This window comes from Eubalaena glacialis, chromosome 19 (assembly GCF_028564815.1).
Source record: "Eubalaena glacialis isolate mEubGla1 chromosome 19, mEubGla1.1.hap2.+ XY, whole genome shotgun sequence".
Lineage (NCBI taxonomy): Eukaryota > Metazoa > Chordata > Mammalia > Artiodactyla > Balaenidae > Eubalaena > Eubalaena glacialis.
The window spans coordinates 6,614,627-6,636,845 of NC_083734.1; the positions used below are offsets into that span (position 1 = coordinate 6,614,627).

General features: G+C 44.0%; 1 protein-coding gene across 1 annotated transcript in view; it reads right to left on the minus strand.

Moving 5' to 3' along the window:
- DNAH9 (dynein axonemal heavy chain 9) overlaps positions 1–22,219 on the minus strand; it is a 297,703-nt gene that overhangs the window by 69,845 nt on the left and 205,639 nt on the right. The window contains exons 49-52 of the mRNA XM_061176356.1: positions 21,865–22,125; positions 10,533–10,958; positions 2,853–2,972; positions 668–856 (exon numbers count right to left, since the gene is read on the minus strand). Of these exons, the coding sequence (XP_061032339.1) occupies positions 668–856; positions 2,853–2,972; positions 10,533–10,958; positions 21,865–22,125 (996 nt within the window). The remainder of the gene's footprint in view (positions 1–667; positions 857–2,852; positions 2,973–10,532; positions 10,959–21,864; positions 22,126–22,219) is intronic.

The window sequence follows — 22,219 nt, forward strand, 5'->3', positions numbered from 1 at the left end:
CAGTGAGTATTTGTGCATTGAGGACTGTGAGTGATGTGCAAGTGTCAAGATGTAACACATCCTGAACCCTCTTCAGTTGGGAACTAGCATTTCCCCATTTCACCATGTCAGCGTAGAGGGAGGAGTTGGGAGTAACATCCTCCCGCTCACACCGAGAACTGAGTACACATGACCAAAGTAGATAAGCTGCTTTCATAAAGGGTGTCTGTGGGTCACACACGCAGACGGGGGAGCTTTGGGGCCCGGTAACGAGGTGCGGTGCAGCGTTTGGGGAACGCTCCTCCACTGCTGCTATGAAGTTTGGCACAAGAGCAGGAAGGCTGGAGGGAGATACAGGATGCGTTTGGTGCCCCTCGGGTTTTATAGTTTTGAGGAGTGTCAGGAGACAGCCTGGGGGCGGTGGACCGGAGTTCCCATGGAGACCCAGGAAGAGGAGAGGTGCCGTGCTCAGGTGGCCTGGAGGGCAGTGGAGGACGGTGCAGGGCAGTGCGGAAGGACATGGGCGCACAGGTCTCCCTCCTGGGTCTCAGTGGTCACTAGGTGATACTCAGGTGGTCGTGGGGGGAAGAACGCAAGGAGGGACTCAGATGTTTGGGTTATTACCGTCACATGAGCTCCCCGGTCCCCACAGGCTGGTGGCGTCAGGACAGATGCGGGCTGGACTCACCTGCAGCTGGCTCAGGTAGGGTCTCCAGGTCCCGTCCATGAGGCTCCGCCGGTATTTCTTTGTAAAGAAGCCCAGGTACGAAATGAAAGCCGCAGTAAGTAAAATGTCTCCACATAATTTCCTTTCCTGTTGTTTGAAGTTCTGCACAGCTTCTGTCCACCTCACGCTTTCAGAGGCCAGTCCTCCCACCTATCATTCCAAAGAGCAGAGAGGGGAGAAGACACGTCATACCACAGGCTACAGAGCCACGATTCAGCCACGGAGAACGCATGGCACACGCTTCACCGCAGGAGACTCAGGACATCATTTATGTGGCCCTTCTGATCAATGTGGGGGGGGGGTTTGTACCGGCTGCAGCGAACACTGCAGTCAATGAGCCCCTGTTCTCTGCTCTGCGTTACGTGGGCTGTGGAGAGACAGGTCCTGAATGCAGGCTCCCAGGCTCTGCCCTTGACAGGTGTGGAGACGAATATGCCCACCTCGAAGGGCCGTGAAGAGGATTTAGTGTGACCGTGTGTGTTCATCACTTGGTACCGTGTCTGGTCCTCAAAACGTAACAGAAAATCATGTACCTCTCTCTTCTCTCCAAATGCTGGAGATGTGAAAATAAATACAATCAATTGCACTATAAATAATTCACAGTGGGTGGGGAGATCGGCATGGTAATTAAGACACGGAGTCAGATGCACTGAAACACGGGTGTGTGCAAAGTACCAAGACTGCAGAGCAGGGCCCGACTCTGCGGGGCCCACGTTGGGGGGCGCCCTCTCCCAGAGGATAGACACTGTCTACAGAGGACTGTGAGGTGAAGCTCGGCTCCTGTGCTATGACTGATCCCTTTTTCTTCCTGGAAAGATGGCATCCTAGGATGTCAGAGGTGGGAGACCTGAGGGACTTGCCCACCGACCATTCCCACGCCATCTTAGATCACACAGATAAAGACCAGAAAGTCGAAGTGTCCTGTCTTCTGACACTTCAACCACCCCAGGTTGGTGGGGGCAGGGATGGCTTCAGAGCTGGTCTGTCCTGAGTCCTAGAGCAGAGCTCCACCTGCCTCCTACGAGGACCAACGCAGAAAAGGCTCCAGCCGGGCAGAGAAAGGCCGCGCGAAATTCTGGAAACCAAACAGGGAACTGAACGGAAGACAGGCCGGCGGGGAGGTCCTGACTGCTTCCTGCACGTTAGTGGACGAGCTGTCTCTAGACCACACCGTTCAGTGAAGACGATCATCTCAAAGCTCTGCAGCAGCAGGTTCAACAAACAAGGGCACAGACACACCTGAGGCTTCGCCTCTTGTTACTGGAGCACGGCCGATTCAGTGACTGTTAGGAAACCTGGCTTTGTTATATACATGAATGGGGGCTGGAATAAATGTGAAAAGGAATCGATTCCACTTCCTTTCACTGGGGAGGAAGGTGCTGTAAAGGCTCTCGATAAAGAGAAATCACATCCCGCGGACACTGCTTTGCAGGCTCTTAGCTGATTCATGATGAGAATATAAGCCACGGGGGACTAAAAAGGCTACAAATCCTCTGACACTCCTCTCACCAGGAGCTGGGGTCTGTGCTCCCTCTCCCTGGATCTGTCACTGTTTTGACCAGTAGAACGCAGAGGAAGGATGTTGTGCTGGCTTTTGGTCCCAGGCCTTAAGAGAGTGGGACCTTCTACTTCCTGCCCTTGGAACACTTGCTCTTAGAGCCCTGAGTGGCCGTGTAAGTGACTGTCCTGCTGGAGAGACCAAGGTTATGGTCAGCAATGTTCAGGGTCAACCATCTGTCTTGTTCTTTTCTGCTTCTATCTCAGTGCCTCATCCTGTCCACACCCTTATTATCAAATATCCCACAGGTAAGAGCTTCAGGGTTTGCCTGTCGAACGCTAGCTTTGTCCTTAAACGCTCCCTCTGGCTGACGCACTTGTATGTAAGCACGTCACACCTCTCGTAAGCTTCCTGATCCATCCAATGCCCCATCCTCCCGACCATCCCTGTGGGAAATCTCCTTTGACCAGACCAGGGTGTGCATTCACGCTTTTCTCAGGAGTCAGTCCCTGCAGCCCAGAGCATTTTGTTATTTGCCCCCCAGTCAAAGCGGCACTCAGCTGCTCATCTATTAATATTTTGCACCTCTGCGGCACCTGACAAGCTCAGCTCGTGTAATTAAAGCCCTCCGAGGAGGCTCACACTCACCAGGCGGTTTGCAAGGGAGATGGTGCCTGCAGTCGCTTCAGCTTCTCGCTGACATCTGAGTTTGTCAGCTGTTGCTTTCTCAAACTTGGCCGTGAGTTTGGCCAGGTTTTCATTAAGGTGCTGTTTAGGGAGGAACACAACATCTGTCAGTAGTTGCAGTGCTTCAGAGATAGGGTTCACGGGTAGGGGATTTTTAAGGAAGGCCTCCTGGGGGGGACTGTAAGGGACTGGGGAAGGCAGGCAGGGAGGGGAAGGAAGGCAAATGAGGGGGGCCCTCACGTGGATCCCAGTGGAAGTCCAGAGGGTCCCGACGCAAGTTAGAGGACTGAGCTTTTCTATCCGGCACCTCAGTCGTTGGTCCAGGACCAGGAGGGGTGATGGACCAGGAGGGAGATGCCTAAATTCTGTCTCTCCCTGTATTGGGGAAAAGGGGTTCCAGTAGCCTGACAAAAAAGTACAAGTGCTGCTTTTAGAAGCAAAAGCTCACTGAAGCCTGGGGAGGCCTGAAAATGGCCAGTAGGATCCCAGGGTGGGGGTGCAGACGGGAGCACACACCGTCTGCTGCAGCTGGTTCGTGGGCTGGAATTGGGCTGTCTGCAACCTATGTCTGCCCTTTGCTTTTTTTTTTTTAATTAAAAAAAAAATTCATTTTATTTATTTATTTATTTATTTATTTATTTAGGCTGTGTTGGGTCTGTGTTGCTGCGCACAGGCTTTCTCTAGTTGTGGTGAGCGGGGGCTTCTCTTCGTTGCAGTGTGCGGGCTTCTCATTGCGGTGGCTTCTCTTGTTGCAGAGCACGGGCTCTAGGCACGTGGGCTTCAGTAGTTGTGGCATGCGGGCTCAGTAGTTGTGGCTTGAGGGCTCCAGAGCGCAGGCTCAGTAGTTGTGGCGCACGGGCTTAGTTGCTCCACGGCATGTGGGATCTTCCTGGACCAGGGATCAAACTTGTGTCCCCTGCAATGGCAGGCGGATTCTTAACCACTGCGCCACCAGGGAAGTCCCCTCCCTTTGCTTTAAGGTCCCAGGAGTGCAAGACAACTTCACTTGACCTCATCGATTCTCCCCAGTTATCCCGAAGTAGAGGAACATTTTTAAAAAAGACATGGTTTCAACTTTTTCTAAATTTATTAAGAATTTAGAATTCAAGGCACAGTCTTTGCTGCCCCCACGATGCATATTTGCATACACAAAGACACCTAGGCACATGGCAGACACCTCCAGATATGTCTCATGTCTGTGCAATAACAGGGCTTCAGGCTGCTTTGTCAGTCATTACCAAGTCACAAGAGAAAGAAATGAAGGGCCGAGTTTATATAGCCAAGCAGCTTAAGAAGTAGGTGAGCCATCCAATTAACAATGGCAGGCTTGCCGCATTCATTTACCTCCTCTTCTTCCCGAGACTTCTCTAAAATGGTTACGAAGCAGTTTAAAAAGTCACAAGCCCATAACAAAAAGCAAATATTGAGGGCCACTGGAGGGTGAGGGATTCCAATAGATCTATGGAAGACCACAGACAGAGCAGTGGAAAAGGCTGGAGCAGGGCAGAGGACACTGCAACGTAGAGCAGACCTCAAGTCACCAAGGGGGAAGCTGACCAGCTCTGCAGAGCCTCACATACACTGGGGATTTGGAAATGTCAGGTGAGCTGCAGGGGGATGTTGAAAATAAGACGGTCAACTGGAAGCCTTTTGATCCTCCATCCCACTTCTCCATCCCCATGCAATGCCACCAGGCACCTGTGTCACCAGCAGGAGAGTCAACAGTGGCAGAGAAAGGACACCACATTCTGGCATTTAAGATGCATCCAGGGCTTCCCTGGTGGCGCAGTGGTTGAGAATCTGCCTGCCAATGCAGGGGACACGGGTTCGAGCCCTGGTCTGGGAAGATCCCACATGCCGCGGAGCAACTAGGCCCGTGAGCCTGCACGTCTGGAGCCTGTGCCCCGCAACAAGAGAGGCCGCGATAGTGAGAGGCCCGCACACCGCGATGAAGAGTGGCCCCCACTTGCCGCAACTAGAGAAAGCCCTCGCACAGAAACGAAGACCCAACACAGCCATAAATAAATAAATAAATAATTCCCATTTAAAAAAAAAAAAAAAAAAGACGCATCCAGAAAACTAATACATACAGAATGGATAAACAAGGTCCTATTGTATATAGGGATCTATATTCAAAATCCTGTGATAAACCATAATGGAAAAGAATATTAAAAAGTATGTATATACATATATATATATAACTGAATCACTTTGCTGTACAGCAGAAATAAACACAACAAGTAATAGGCTGCATCTACCATAACTCATCTGATCTAGAAAACAAATTCTGCCAGACTGCCATATCTGCCCTTGTCTGCAGAGCTATATTCAGCTTTCGATCACTACTCTTGTAGACACGAAAGGAGAAGAAGACATTTGATTAAAGCCTAGATTAAAGGTAAACAAGAAGGAAAAAATGACCTAGGAAAAAGAGAGAACTTCAGTCAAAAAAACAGCAACAAAGCATAAAACCCTTCATAATTAGTTTCTCCGGGAGATTCAAGATGTTTCATCCATAAAACAAGAGGATGCTAATAAAAGGAAAAGAGAACAACAACAAAGAAAACTTGTGGAAATAACCTTTATTGTTAATGTAAAAAATAATAAATTCAATAAATTAAAAGATGAATTTGAGGAAATCTAGATAGAATAAGAAAGCATAAAGTGACAAAAAGATAAGAGAAAATAGATGACCCATCAGAAGGCCCAATACCCAACCAATATGCATTCCAGAAAATGAGATTAAAAAGGAAACAGAAGGGAGATATAAAATCACCTTGTGGAACTGAAGAAAATAAGTCTCTACATGCCAAGCACAATGCATAAAAAAAGAATGGCAGCTAAGCACATCAATGTAAAGTTTCAGAAACCAAGAATAAAGAAAAAATTGAAAGACTTCCAGAAAGGCAGAAACACAGCGCATCCAGATTGTTCATCAGACTTCTCACCAGACAAAAAGATAAAGCATTCAGTGTTCTAAGGGGAAAAAATTAGCATCAGAATTTAATACACAGCAAAATAGTCAATTCACTTTAAAAATAAAAAGATACGTCCAGACTGGAATATTAGAAAATTTACCTCTTATGTAACATTTCTGAGAAAGTTACTTAAGAACAAGCCATAGCAAAACAAGAGAAGAAATCAAGAAAGAAGCCATGGGGTCCAGAAGTCATTGGAACGAACCCAAGAGAGCAGTGAAAGTGATTACTCTCCAAAACTGGAGCTTTGAGTTGGGGACAAGAGAGAAAAGTCTTGGGGGCAAAAGGAGACTCAGTAAAACACTGGATTGACTGGAGAGTTTTAAAAAATAAGTCTATGCCAAAGGAACTAATTGAAGAGAGAGAGAGAAAGAGGGAGAGAGAGAAGAACGTCCGGGGGAAAGGTATGTAAGAAAGTAAGTATAACAGCACTGAGATCTTCTATGAACAATATAGACAGGTTCATAGAATATAAACAGAATTTACTGATTTTTTGAATCAGTCAGTGGGAGAGCATGGGACAATTAATTTTGGTTACAGAACGCAATGTAGATATGTTCAGTGCTGGTGATTCAAAAGCAAAAGTAACGATAAATAATGATAATGAAGTTGGAGAGAGGAGGGAGGGGGATGAGCTGAAGGAAAGGGTAATAATTTCATCTTGAACACCGAGAGCTCCAAGGAAGCAGCCTCCATATGACTGAACAAGAAGTAAAGGTCACGTCAGAAAAACATAGTTGCTGTCATGATGAGAAGATAGGGGATGAATGTCTTCAAGCCTCGTGTAGCAGAAAGTCAGCTGCCTGAAGAAGATACATCAAGAATAGGGATGCAGCACAGCACGCAGACAAGGGTCAGAAATTCAGATGAGCAGCCCAGGAAGATGATGTAAACTAGTCAGATGAGTCTAATGTTAAAAAAAATAGGGGCCGGTGGTGACTGTGACTAAATGCAGAAAAACTGCCTGCTTGAGTGAGAAGCCACTGCTTAACTCCAGGGTCAGTTAGTGATATTCAGGAGTCTTCTGATTATTATAAGACTGGCCAGAAATCAGAATTTTTGTTTTAAATATTGGCAATTAATTAAATCTTTGGCAAACACATTGTGCAGGCCAAATAAAACACATTTAAGTCACTAGGTAGCAAGCTCTGAGTGGCATCAACAATCAGAAGAAACAGACAAAAGAAGGAAAAGGGCAGGAGACTGTCGTTTTTCATTTGAAGCTCTTCTCTACTCTCTGATATTTTGCTTATGTGTGAGTAAATGCTTGATGAAGATGTCTTCCTTGTTTTTATTACTATTATTTTTATAAATTGTCACGTTCATACGTGTTCTTTTTTTTTTTTTTTTTTGGCTGCGTTGGGTCTCCGTTGCTGAGCGTGGGCTTTCTCTAGTTGCGGCGAGCGGGGGCTACTCTTGGTTGCGGTGCTCGCGCTTCTCATTGCGGTGGCTTCTCTTGTTGTGGAGCATGTCCTCTAGGCTTACGGCTGCAGTAGTTGTGGCACGTGGGCTCAGTAGCTGTGGCGCACGGGCTTAGTTGCTCCGCGGCATGTGGGATCTTCCCGGACCAGGGCTCGAACCTGTGTCCCCTGCATTGGCAGGCGGATTCTTAACCACTGCGCCACCAGAGAAGCCCTCATATGTGTTCTTAACAGAAAAAAAAATACAGATAAACAAAACCATGCAAAATCTACCACCAGGAGATAACCACCACTATTCATATTTGTGTGTATTTTAATTATATGTATAAAATCAAGTTGAAGTTACCTGTAGAATCTGTTTTGAAAGATGCTTTTTTTTCCACTTTATGCATCTTGAATATAAAAGTCTTTACTTGGGATTATCCTAAGATCCTAAGAAAAAGACTTGGCGGGGGTGTAACGGGAGAGGTCTGGCGATGGCCTCAGGGGCACAGAGGGAGGCACTTTCCTGTCCTGGGTGGGCTTCTGTATTCAGGACGGGTGTTATTGGTGGGGGAGTGTCTGCACTCCTGGGATGTTGATAGGCAGGTGGATAAGCAAAGGATGGAGAGGAGGTAGTTAAAAGAGAGAATGTGTTTTTTTCAAAAAATATTTGGGCAGAAGAGAAGTGTCTTCCTAAGGTAGCCAGGTATTTTAAAAATATTCTGATGGCTTCCACAGGTTGAATGGGCCCATCGTGTGCATGTTGGCTACTAAAAAGGTATAAACATTTTGAAAACATTCCCTCTGCACCAGATGTTCCTTTAGTTAAAATAACTTGAGTAAGAAAGAGATCTTTGAAAATGCAGTTCTTGCAACACTTTTCCAGGAGAGACTGAAGAATATGAAAATTATCAGAAGGTCTCTTCCCTCCAAAAGCAGTCACGGGGCTGTTAGTGTCTTGCCCTTGGTGTTCTTTCAAGTGGGCCATTGTGACCGTGATTATCAGTAAACTGGTCCATGAACGCCTGGATTTATAAAGCAAACGTACTGAGAGATTAGCTGCTTTGCCAAAGCATCTCTTCTTTATAGAGAGTCTGGCTGCGGGGATCTTTGAACTAGAGCCTTTAACCATAGAATTTAGTCTATCGATGAATAAACCCGTGAAACTTGAAGCATGCGGCATGTCTGCAATCTCCCGTTTCAAAATTTGTAAAATCCTTTTTATCATCATGAGAAACTTGCAGTAAGAATCTTATTTGCCTGGAATGCACGTGTAGAAATGAAAGAACCAGGGGATGTTTTGGCTTGAACTTGATCACGGTAGTGACGGATGACCAGGGCTTGCACATGATGGCACATGCAGGAGGAGGAGGAGGTGGAGGGAAAGCAGGGGTCAATGGTCATCGGAACCCTGGTGGTGGCGGCAGTTCCTTGTGTCCCTGTGGGCTGGGCTCTGGGCTTGTGCTTTACATGCCTTCTCTCCTTTTATCCTCACGGCAAAATCATGAATAGCCAAAATGGACTATTATTGTGTCCATTTTACTTCAGGAAGCTGAAGTTTGGGCTCTGGAAAGGCCTTTCTAAAGGTCACCCATCGGTGAATAGCACAGCGTGGATTGGAAGGTCTGCTGATGGGTTTTCAGCTGCTATGTCATCCTGCAGGATTCTGATTTCTACCTCTCACTTTGGTGATACCAATTTTAATGGCAAAGATGAAGTTCAAGGTGTGAATCCAGAATCACCTCCATCCCCCAATCCTGGGTGAGGGTCATACAATCAAAATATGAACAAGAGGCTAATAATTTTATATTTATGGCCAAGGGACCCCCCCCAACCACCAACCACAATATGCTACATGCTTTTACAAGCTTCTATAAAGCACTGCAGGTAGCATCACACATGCCCTGCAGGCCCACACATCCACACCGCTGAGAGTGAGGGGGGCGGACAGTGGCCAGAATGGAAGAGAATGGTGCACAAGGTGGGGGAATGTGGCTAAAACCTACATTTCAAAGGGGAAAAAGAATCTCCCATTTTTTGAAATTACCTACAAAACAGAAGCAGATTCACAGACATAGAGAACAGACTTGTTTCCTATGCCTGGAAAGCCACTTGAACTTCCCAGGCCTCGGTGTTTTCATCTGTAAGTTGGGAGCAGTAAATCTGTAGGTGAAATTTTGCCAGAAATGTATATAAAGTTGATTTAAAGTTTGTTGTGACCGTCCATGAGGAGCATATGACCTCAAAAGCACTTGCTTTCGGGGCTGATTTTGTTAAGTGGGGGAAAATCTTAACTTCAAAGATTACATCCTTGTGCCAAATTAATTTTGGGTGCTCTTGGGCCTGGAAATCAAAACAGGAAGGGGATTATTTCTAGCACCTAATGGAAGCACCTAGGAAGATGATCCATTTATTCTTGCAACGGTTTGTACTTTGGGTCATGACAACCTTGTTAGGGACAGGAAGGAAGGGGGAGGGGGGTGGGGGAGGGATGGATTGGGAGGTTGGGATTACCAGATGCAAACTATTATATATAGAATGGATAAACAACAAGGTCCTACTGTAGAGCACAGGGAACTATATTCAATAACCTGTGATAAACTATAGTGGAAGAGAATATGAAAAAGAATGTATATATATGTATAACCGAATCACTTTGCTGTAGAGCAGAAAATAACACAACATTGTAAATCAACTATACTTCAATAAAATAAACTTAAAAAAAAGAATCTCCCATTTTTGACCCTTCCTTCTTAACTATCAGATGTGCAAAAATATTAGATTCATTGTGGCTAATAAGATAGCAGCTGGTTCCATGGATAATACTGTTCATTTATTATATGTATCCATCTGTCATCTTTTCTTTCCTCAGAGGAAAAGGAAAAAACCTTTTAGGGCCAAGGTGTAAACCCATGGTCCAGTGGATCTGTCTTGTTTGGATTATACAGTGTTTGAGGAAGAAATTATAAAAGTTGCCTCTACTGGGACTTCCCTGGCGGTCCAGTGGTTAGGACTCTGTGCTTCTACTGCCGGGGGCCCGAGTGGGTTCAATCCCTGGTCAGGGAACTAAGATCCCACAAGCTGCGCGGTATGACTGAAAATAATAATAATAATAATAATAATAAATGTCTTTAAAAAAAAGGTTGCCTCTACTGAAAAATTAGGAGATTTGGGGTAACAATTTGGTTTTCTTTAAAAATCAGGGCTGAGGCGCTGGGGCCTGGAGGAGAGGCTGTTTGCCTCAGGTGGGGGTCACTTACAGCGATCTTGGCTTTAACAGCCGCCAGCTTCTCCTGGGCGGCAGCGAGGTCCGAGGTGGCCTTGCTCAGTGCTTGGCGCTTGGGTTCCACATCACAGAACACCTCGTAGAACCTCACAATGTTTATGACCCAAGAGCAGAGGCCGGCGGCTGCGTAGGACTTGGTGGCCACGAACTCGGGATTGAACTCGGGGTCATGCAGATACGGCTTGATGGCCTTGAGGCAGTTCTCGTGAATGTTCTCCTTGTCAAAGTGGATGAGGGAGTCCAGGAAGCCGTCCACCTTGGCCATGGTGACCTTGGCGGCCTTCCAGCTGCGGTCCTTGGGCACCTTGCCCCCGGGGGCCACAAGAGCCATCACCGCCGCGCTGACGTTGCTGACGGCCGGTGGCGGGGAACTGAAAGACTTCAGCTCCGTCAGGTTGGTCTGGAAGAGAGAGGCAGGTCATTAGAGGAAAATGAATGCCTCTCTGTCCTCGGCCACTAATGGAGCCGGGCTCAGAGTGATCAATCTCAAAGGGCCGCTTTGAAGCCTGAGGCAGCCCTCGGAATTTTAAATATCACGACTCATCAAAAGGGAACCGAGCGACTCCCCAGCAGCTTCAGACTTCCCCGAATGGTTAGCCGAGACTCAGCTAGGTTCTCTCCGTGCTTTGACTCGTGGCCCACCAGAAACACACAATTTTTTCACATTTAGCTGAAAAATATAAGGATGCCAACATACTCTGAAATATGCAGCATGCCATGAATAAAAGACAAGGTTATTATAAATTAATTTCCATCTTGGATTGAACAGAATAGCACTGTAACCCAACTAATTTTTTTTCTTTAATTCAACTGCCTTGTTCCATAAGCTCTTGCTAACTGCACCTGGCTGTCCTGAGAGCAAAGTGGCATTTTCTGCCAAGAAATAATTCAGACAGAAAGCCAGGCACACCCTGTGCCGTCACTGCCTCTGCCTAGACATGGGTTTGTCCTGTGCTCCAAATTTCACTTGCTCTAGAAAGATATGGCTGAAAGGGCTGACCCTGGAAAGCCACTTGAACTTCTCCGGCCTCGGTGTTTCCATCTGTTAAGTCGGGAGCAGTAAATCTGTAAGTGAAATTTTGCCAGAAATGCATATAAAGTTGATCTAAAGTTTGCTGTGACCGTCCATCAGGAGCATATGACCTCAAAAGCACTTGCTTTCGGGGCTGATTTTGTTAAGTGGGGGAAAATCTTAATTTCAAAGATTAGATCCTTGTGCCAAATTCATTTGGGGCACTCTTGGGCCTGGAAATCAAAACAGGAAGGGGATTATTTCTAGCACCTAGGAAGATGCTCCATTTATTCTTGCAACGGTTTGTACTTTGGGTCATGACAGCCTTGTCAGGGACAGGAAGGAAGGACAGCACAGATGTGGCAGATGTGCTCGCATACCTGTCCTAGTGGTTTCCCCTGGGCGAAAGAGGACGAAGTGTGAAAATACAATCAGAAACGAAAAGCCCACAATTTTAAAATATTAATAGTTTGTTAAGCATGTTCAACACATTGAATTAAGAAAATATAAAAATGTATAAAGATGAAATTGAATTCTATAACCCAGATGCATCATTGTTAATATTTCAATATAATTCCTTCCAGTTTTTTTGAATATTCATATATATCTATACATTAATCACAGCTCTGGTTTCGGAGACAGAAAACCTAGCTGAAGTACAAAGGCGGATTTTCTTGCTCATGTATCTGGGGAGGATGGGATGTGAGGACCAGCGGAACTGCGTTTGGAACTGCGTCAGCAGGATTCTCTGGACTCTCTTGTTTCTGCTTCTCCACGTACAGGAGTTTCTCTTTTACCAACCAGCTTCTTCATGTTGCAAGGCACTCGGCTAACCTCTCTGACCTCTACCTGGGCCACTTCCCCAGGCTCTCACTGAGCTCTGGGCACACTCACCTCTTCCCACTTCCCTCTTCCCACCTCAGGACCCCTGCCTGCAACCCTCCTTCCTATGCCATTTGCCTGGCTGACCCCTTCTCATCTATCCAGATCTCAGTTCAGAAGTCCCCCCACGCAGAAAGACTCTCCCCGCCAACCTCCTCTTCCTAGTCGCTGCCTACCTGAGCACCCTGGTGACCTGCATAGAACTGAGGGCAATCGGAAAAGGTTACCACTGTTTCCTTCTGGACTTACTATGCTCCTCTCCTTCATGCGAACAGGGAACTCATCTCTCTCGCTAACCACTGCAGCCCCCGTGCCTAGAACGGAGACTGGCACACAGTAGGTGCTCATCATCAACACGTGTGTTGAGCGAGCGAATGAGAGGAAGGGGTGCCGCAGCTCCAGGCTCACATCCATCACTTTGCAACTAGAAGGGAGGAAGATTTTCTTCCTCCAACGCAAGTCAAAATAAAAAGGTCCTGGGAAATGATCTTGTTCAGTGAGGTGGGGCTCCTGTCACCAGTCACCGTGGGGCAGGTGATGTGGCACTGCTAATAGGAACACAGGATGCAGGAGACATTCCTCAGAAGAAGGCAGACGTGGTTTTGAATGAGCCGGCATCAGGCACACTCCCCTCCCTGCCTTAGGTCTCTTGTTCTAGCTGATGCCTTGGCCTTGCCTGCTCTTCCCAGGTACCTGCCTGATGAATTCACTCCTCTCCAAGTAAAAACTTCTCCCTCTCAAGGAGGCCCACACCCATCACCTTCTTTAATACTGCAACCTCCCACCTCCTCAATCCCCTCCCCAGCTGCCCTGGCCCCAGAGCTCCCCCTGACTCTGCTCTATGGTTTTCTTTTTTCTGCAGCATCTGTCACATTCTAACGCATTGTATAAAGTGCTTTTTCATTACGCTGCTTGTCTCTCACCCGCCCCCTGTGCTAGAATAGACTCTTCATAGAGGCAGTTTCTTCGTTCATGGGTGCACCACATGCACCCAGAACACTGCCTGGCATGGAGGGCAGTCAGGGGGTCTCTGCTGCGTGAATAAGTGTGTCTGCACAGTCATTCATTTGGCAAACGGGGATGCAGTGGTAAATAAGAAAGGCAAAGTCCTTTTGCCCATGCATGTGGGAGAGGTGGGCAGAAAAAGAGGCCAACCTTTGATATATTGGATAGTGAGAAGCGCTCTGAAAAAAAAAAACAAAACAGGGCTAATGGGATAGCGGTTTCTTGAGGGATGATGGTGCCACTTTGGCTAGCGAGGGAGACCTGGGAAAGCCTTAGAGAAACTGCCATTGCACGTTGGGGAAGGGCAGAGCGTAAATGTGCAGGCGGGGGCAGGCACAAATGCCAGATTCCAGCACGATTTATAAGAGCTCTTCACATATATATGAGGATGCTAACTCTTTTTTTTAATTAAAAAAATTTGTTTATGATATTCTGTGACACGTAGAAATTTAGTTTTTTATGTAGCCCAATTGAATAATCCTTTCCCAGATGATATCATGCTATCATCCTTTGTTTTTATGCTTAGAAGCATCTTTCATATACATATGAAAATTGCCCTGATCTTATAATAATTTTTCTAGTTTTTTTACAGTTTGTTTCTTATTGTTCACTGGTTTACAAGGTAACACTGTTTTGTCCTTTTATTAAAAGAATAAATATTTATTGTGAAATACTTAGCAAAGATGAAGATGAAAGCCAGAATCACTCCTGATTTTACTACCTAGAGATAAACATTAGTTATGTGCTGGTGTGTTTCATTATATGTACTTAACAGATAGACTAACAGAGAGACACAGAAAAGAAAGATGCATGAACATATATGAATGTGGTATATATCTGGCTCATTCATTTATATATACATATACATATATGTACACACACATATACATATATCAATCATTGTTAACATTATTTTTTCAAACCTGGCTTTCACTGAAAATTGTATCTTAAACTTTTTCGTGTCATGAATTATTTTTGCAAAACATGATTTTAAATAAAGTATGCACAATTTTCTCTCATTTAGATGGTCCATAATTTATTTAGCCAACCCCATACTGTTGGGCATTTAGGTTGTTAAATTTTTAATAGCTGTTTAAATGATATGAACTTTTAATGACATTAGAAATAAATAAGCCAAAAATCACATTGGAATTAAATTAGACTTACATTTAACTTATAAATTATTTGAGGAATAGTGACATCCTTATAATATTAAATCTTCCCTTACACAAACTTGGTACATCTATTTGCCTATTTATATTTTATATTACTCAACAAAGATGTGTAGTTTTCTTCACAAAGTTTCAATAAATTTATTTATGTTTCTTTGTACCATGTGTTTTGGCTGTTATCCTGAAAATATTATATTTTCTAACTGACTACTGCTGCTATTAGGGAAGCTATTAAATTTTGTAATGGGCCCTTAAGTCTTCTCTTTTATTTGTTTTATTACATTTTTATGACATCTATGAATAATAATACATTTGTCTGGTACTTCACAACATTTACATGATTACCATTTTTCATTTATTATTGCATGGCTAGAAATTTTAGGATAACTGTTTTATAATAGCAGCGAAGGGGGTCATTATCGTGTTTTTTCTATGTTAATGGGAATTCCGCTAATGCTCTACCATTAGACAGGATGTTTTGCTCCTGGACTGAGATTGATTGCTTTGTGTTAGCAAAATATCCAAATATCCTTTTTTTCCTACTTTACGAAGAGTTTTAATAGGAATGGATGTTGAAGTGTGTTGAGTACCATTCTGACATCTCTCAAAATGACTACAGAGCTTTTCTTCTTTGACCTATGATTGGGTATGTTTACAGGAGTAGTATTACATAAGGAAAACTTATCAGTTGGTAGCATATTGTTGTTTGAATAAATTGCTGGATTTGATTTACTAGCATTTCATATGGATGCCTTATATCACTATTCATAAATTCGATTAATCTGTTTTATTTTCTTGTGTTCTCTCTATCACTTTTAGTATCAAACTTATCACATAATCAAGGCCTTAAAAAGTCCTGTAGGAAAGAAGTCTGTTAAACTCTGTAAGCCTAGAATTCTCAAAATCATTTAATTATAAAATCTACTTTTTATATAACTTGTTAATATTAAGTTAAAAGTCAAATGATAGGGAGAAAATATTTACAACATATATACCAAGACATATAGTAAGAATTTATTTTAAAAACCCTGTAAATCAATTAGGAAAAGGGAAATTATCTCATAAGAAAATGGACAAAGAATCTGAACAAATAATGGACAAAGGAAGAAATCTAAATATTTGAAAAGTTGCCCAGTCTCATTAGAGTCAAACCATTTACATTTTTTTTAAATGAAAAATTTTTTGCTCTCCTGTTGAGAAAAATTAGGATAATTGAAAATATCTAAGATTGGCAAAGGTGTGGGGAAAGCAGTGTTTATAACTGTAAATGAGAAGAGCTATTTTGGACAGAAATTGAGCATTATTTATATAAAAAAAGAGAATATTGTTTATATGAGTTTCCTATTGTTCTGTAACAAATTACCACAAACGTGGTGACTTGAAACAACATGAATTTATTATCTTACAGTTCTGGAGGTGAGGGGTCCTAAGCTGAAGATGCTGGCAGGGCTGGTCCCTTCTGGAGGCTGGAGGGGAGACTGCTCCTTGCTGCTCCCACTTCTGGAGGTCGGCCGCATTGCTTGGGTCAAGGCCCCACAGCACATCAGCTGTGTCCACCCCTTGCTCTTGTCACCACATCACCACCTTCTCCTTCCGACCTTCTTGTCTCCCTCTTCTATGGACCCTTGTGATGGCATTTAGGACCCACCTGGATAACCCACGGTAATCTCCCCACTGCAAGATCCTTGACTTAATCACACCTACAGAGTCACTGTCACCATACGTAGTAAAATTCACAGGTTCCAGAGGTTAGGACGTGAGTATCTTTGGGGGTTGAGGAGGCATGATTCAGCCTGCCATGCTGTTCTACCAAACAATTGTACTTCTTATTTGGCTCAGAGAAATATTTGCACATATGCAGTAAAGACGTATGCACAAGGATATTTGTATTGGAGAAAAGAGAGAAACTAATTAAACACTCAACAGTAGATACATGGCTAAATGAAATAGAGTACGACTATAGCCTAGAATGCTACAAAGCATTAAATCAACAAGGTTCAATGTATGTACTGGCATGAAATAGTCTTGTTTCACAAAGAAAAGTAAGTTTCCATTATCTATTTGTATTTAAAATATGACATATTTTATATGTGTGTTTGTACAAATATAAATACATAGAAAAATTGCTGGACTAGATACAGCTCAAATTCTTCCAGGAGTTTTCTTTTGGGAGAGGACTGGGGCTGGAGTGGAAAGAAGGGTGACTTTATATTTTACCCTATATAGTCTATACTATTTGAATTATTAGTAACACCAAAAATGCCATTATATGTTATTTGTATAATAAAAAATAAGTTTACTGTAAAAAATCCATAGGAAATAAATAGAAAATTCCAAGTAATTCTGTAAGGAGAAAAAAAAAGGCCATGAAATTGTAAGCAAAACCATTCTTCAACTAAGGCAGGAAAAGTTATACTGGATTTATTTCAGTTTAGCTATAAAAGTGAAATATAACTGCCAAAGCAGAGACTTAAAATGTACAGAGACTTACTACCATGCTCTGATTTATGTATTAACTAAAGATTTATTGTTAACTTTGAAAATGATGAGAAAATAGGGATGTGGTCCTTAAATACCAGAGTGCTGTGAACACAGAAAAATTTGAGGCTACTTGAGGGGTCCTTGGGTACATGAAGCAATACCTCCCCTGTCACATGCAGTACAGTCTGATCCATTCTGCTTCATCAGGAGGGGCGGGGGTGGGGGTAGCTGGGAGAAACGGGTGAAGGCAGTTCAAAAGGTACAAACTTCCTGCTGTAAAATAAAGAATCCTAGGGATGTAAGGTACAGTGTGTACAGTTAATAACACTGTATTGTGTATTTGAAAGCTGCTAAGAGAGTAAATCTTAAAAACAAAAAACAAGGAAAACATTGTAACCATGCGTGGTGATGGATGTTAACCAGACTTACTGTGCTGATCATTTTGCAATACATTTGTATGTATCGAATTGGTATGTTGTACACTTGAAACTCGTATAATGTTATATGTCAGTTATACCTCAAGTTAAAAATTGCTGTTTGAGACCCATGAATCAGTTGTATCCTGCAGATTGTAAACACTGGTCCACAGTTAAACTTCTTAGTGATGCCATGGGCTGTTATTGATCATGCTCGAGCCACCTTTAGAGACTCATCTGCATGTCGCCTGTGCACCTTCGGCTCAGACACACCACACCCTTTCATGCACCTGTGTCTTACAAACATTGTTCCTTTCTGGGATGGGCTTTTCTACCTCCTGGTCCCTCTAGTGAAACACTCATCCTTGTGGCCCTTGTGTCACGGGGTTTCTCTTCCCTAGTTTCTACCTGGCCAGGTGGTTAGCTATGCCCTTTTCTGTGCTCTCCAGCCAGTGAAAATTTTAAACTTTCATTTCTGTTAATGGAGTCCATACACAGTTCAGAGCTACCAGGCTGAGAACAAAACACATGTCCACTCCCCCCAACTCCAGCTCTCCAGAAGCCACCGCTTACAAATTCTTCCATCACTCCTTTTAGATTTCATGCCTTATTGATAATGGATACACTGATGCTGCTATGTACTTCATTTTAGATGCTCTTGAAAGACTTCCTATTGTAGAGTGTGACTATTTATTTTTATTGCCCTCTTTTCTCTCCTAAGGTCCTCCCCCCATTATGGTCACATCAAAATTTTAGTTCAAATTCAGTACGTACATGACTACGATTATAAACATTGGTTACCTTGGGTTATATTTTCTTGTTTGTATACCTTTAATTTTTTTCTGAAAGTAATAAATACTTTCATTGTTTCTTTCCTTATAAGGTAAACTCTTAGGCAAATATCTGAAAGAGGAGGTAACCATGGAGATACTTGGGAGAAGACATTCCACACAGAAGCAATTTCTCGTTCAAAGGCCCTGGGCTGATGTTGTGCTGGAAGTGTTTCAGATACAGTGAGAAGGTCAGTGTGGGTGACTGGAGTGACAATTGGGAGAGAAGTGACTGGGTTGTAGACCGTATAGTAGAAGAGATGAACCAGGCAAAATCATGTAGGGCCTTGCAGGCCATGGTGACAACTTTGGATTTTATTCTGAATATGATGGATCCTAAAATTTATATGGAACCATAAAAGACCCAGAATTGCCCAAGCAATTCTTTTCCCGAAGAAAAAGAACAAAGCAGGAGGCATAACCCTCCCAGACTTCAGACAATACTACAAAGCTATAGTAATCAAAACATCATGGTATTGGCACAAAAACAGACATATGGATCAATAGAACAGAATAGAGAGCCCAGAAATAAACCCATACACCTATGTCAATTAATCTTGAATATGATGGGAAGCCAATGGAAGATTCTGAACAGAGGGATGATGTGGTCAAACTGTTGTCTTAAAAAGGTCACTCAGACAGCTGCAGCGGGCAAAGACAGCACTGGAGCAAGGCTGTAAACAGGGAGGCCAAGTGAGAGGCTATTGCAATAGTCCAATGAAGAAACGATGGTGGCTTGGACCAGGGTGACAGCAGAAGAGATGATATAAAGCATTTGAATTCTAGATATATTCTGAAAGTAGAATGGATAGAATTTGCTAATAGATTCGATGGGAGTGTGAGATAAAGAGCCCATTAATTCCTATTTGCCCCTTTCTTTGTAACAGAGAAAAGAAAGTGAGGGATTAAGAAGTTCAGTGACTAGTGCCAGGCTCCGCAGCCAGTTAGAAGAAAGCACCTATCATGTTGCCTGGTACATAGTAGGCACTCATTAAAAATGAGTTTTACTCCCTTTGTGGCAGAGATATCTAGACTTCAAATCCAGTGCTATTTTCAGAATTCCATCCCATTACTTCCATGAGTTACATCTCTATGTGATTATTTCTACCAACAATGATCAACTAACTAATCAGCCAACAAATTAACCAGGAGTATTTATGGGTTTTTGCTGTTTCCAGCGTTGTGTAAACAGACGAGGTAACACTGTTATAACGACATCATCAACCACAACAAACGTTTACTGAATGGCTGCCATCTGTTAGCTACTTTTCATATCTTATCTCATTGAACCCTTATAACAACCTGATGGGGACTATATTACTATTACCTCCATTTTACAGGTGAGGAAACGGATGCTCAGAGAAGAAAAAATCATTCCTAGAGCCACACGCAGTGAATAGTTCAGCCAGGATTTGAACTCAGCTCATCTTAGAAAATATAATCCCTGTGTCAAAAGATCTTATGAAAGACATTAGTCTTCTTGGCAAGAAATGATCAATGAGCACTTACAAGAGGGTGAATAAATAAAGTGGTCTCTCTTTTGTGCTCTGGAAATCAGAAAAGGGAGAGACTGATCTCGAATATAAGTTTGATTTTGAAATATGGGTCGTATTTAGACAGAGTGAGATGAAAGGAGAGGGAATCCTAGGTTGCGGCAGTGAAGTGATGTCTAATCAAAGGCCTGGCGGTTGAGATGCTGCTACTGGGGGGTCAGGGAGACGCAGACCCGGCTGTATTAAAAGGTTCAGGCTGAGAAGTGGTAGCATAATTGGGCTACACCTCCGATTCCCCATCCACCTGACGATACCCAAAACTTTCCTGGAGGAATCTTGTGTTCTCTAGGGTAGAGGCCCACTTAAGGCCTTTCTAGGTCCTTCCTTTTAGGGACTTTTCACCCCACATCATAAAAAAAATACTAAGATGCATTTAGTATTTAATCTCACATTAAATACATTTTATACATAAGTATACGTCACAGGATTTTACAAGGTCCCCAGTTCAGTCTCAGATTTTCTGAGGCCCTAAGTCAAGAGATGCTTCCTTCCAAATTGAGGTGTGAGTTGGCTACACAGAACTAATAAAAGAAGGTTTCAATAGACCACAGTGTTTTGACTCTTAAACCTTTCACTTGCATTGAGGGTATAAAGGAGTCAGGAGATCGAAGATTAAGAGAGAATGTTTAGTGAGAACTGCTGCTGAGTCCCACCCACTCTGCCTTTAAGAGAGGATGGGGGGCATTTGCACTTCACATAGAGTCTAGAGAGAAGGGGGCTTTAAGGAGACCACGCAGAGAGCTGAAACGCTTCCCGCACAACTTGAGTCACACAGTGGACTGGGACCTAACTTACACCCCAGAAATCTACAGGGTGAGGGTACCAGGCTAGTCCCCTGACAGTGGAACTAGGGTAATTCACTGCACGGGTGGCCAGTGCTCTCAGAGCCTGTCTGGAGAAAGGAGGCTCAGGTGTCTCCCGCGGAGCAGAGGTGACCTGCTGGCATGGCACGCCTCGCTTAGGCTGTCTTAGACCTTGACCAAGTCACCCACGTGATGGGCAAGTGAATAGCTAGACTCTCAGGAGAAGGAGGAGAAAGCAACCTGCAGGGAAAGATCCCTGTGACTGGGGGAGGGTCTCCAAAGAGCTGATGTGAGCATCCCGATAAACGGTCAGCTTTTCAGTCCCTCTCTGATGCCAACTCCTGGTGACATGAGTCTGTCTGCCCCCTTTTCCGCCTTCCTCTCTTACCCCTTCAGCCACGGTCATCCAAATAGGAAAGAAGGTTAATTGTGAAAACTATAAGAGGAAGAAGTAGTAACCACATGCTCCTCCCAACACCTAGAACACATTTAAAGGGAACCAGAATAAAACTGCCTATGAATACATCTCAAGAGTCATGGTTGTTCCACCAAAAGGTCATGTATATGAGTTGAATGTAGTTGACACACAATTGCATGTTGTTGACACCTGAATACTTGCTAAGTTTGATTTTGTAGAGTTTTTTCTCATATTTTGGAGACAATATCTTTTTAGTCTCATATCTTAAATATTTTCATAGGGTCCTAAAAGGCTCATGTGTCCTATAGTACATAATGGGTAAAATGACCATGGGCTGCATAGCTGGAAGATCTCTCGGCTTGGATTTTGAAGATGTGCGCTCAAGCCTGGCTCTAATATTGAGGTTTGTGACCCTGGGCAAGTCAGTTCTCTGGGCCCTGGCTTTCTCATCAGTGAAGCGAGGAGGCTGGACCAGTTGGCCTCTCCTGTCCTGACTGATTCTCACACTCACATCTCTTGGATTTCATTGGTAGCTCGTGGATCCTGACATACAGTCAGCTTAAATAAATGTTTATTTGCTTAATGAATAAACCAGTGACAGCTGGTCCGAGCCAAGCCCTCCCGACTCTGCCTTTGTGTCTCTCTGGAACAGGAGGGAACCAGGTTGCCTTTGGGTCAGAGAAGAGTCTGCTCCTGCCCCGAGGGATAAGCAAGCATGCAGACGTCCCTCCTACCTTGCTGAGGGTGTCGAGGGCTGCCTGGGCGGCCGTGAGCGCCGGCTCTGCCTGGGCCAGGTCTCCCGCACAGTCCTGCTGCTTCTGCTTCACCTCTAGCGTGATGACGGCCACCTTCTCCTCCTCCTCGTCTGCGACGGCTTTCTCTCCGCTCACCTTGTCTGTCTCTGCGCCCACCGCCTGAATCAGCTTGTCTGCATCTTCATTCTTCTGTTTCAGTTCCACTTCCTGGGCAGCCAGCTTGGCTTTCAGATCGTCCACCTGCAGCAGAGAAGCAGCAGGTTTATTCGGACATGACTGTGGGGGTCTGACCCTGCAGAGCAGAGAAGAATGCCGACTCCTGAGGCAAAGGTGC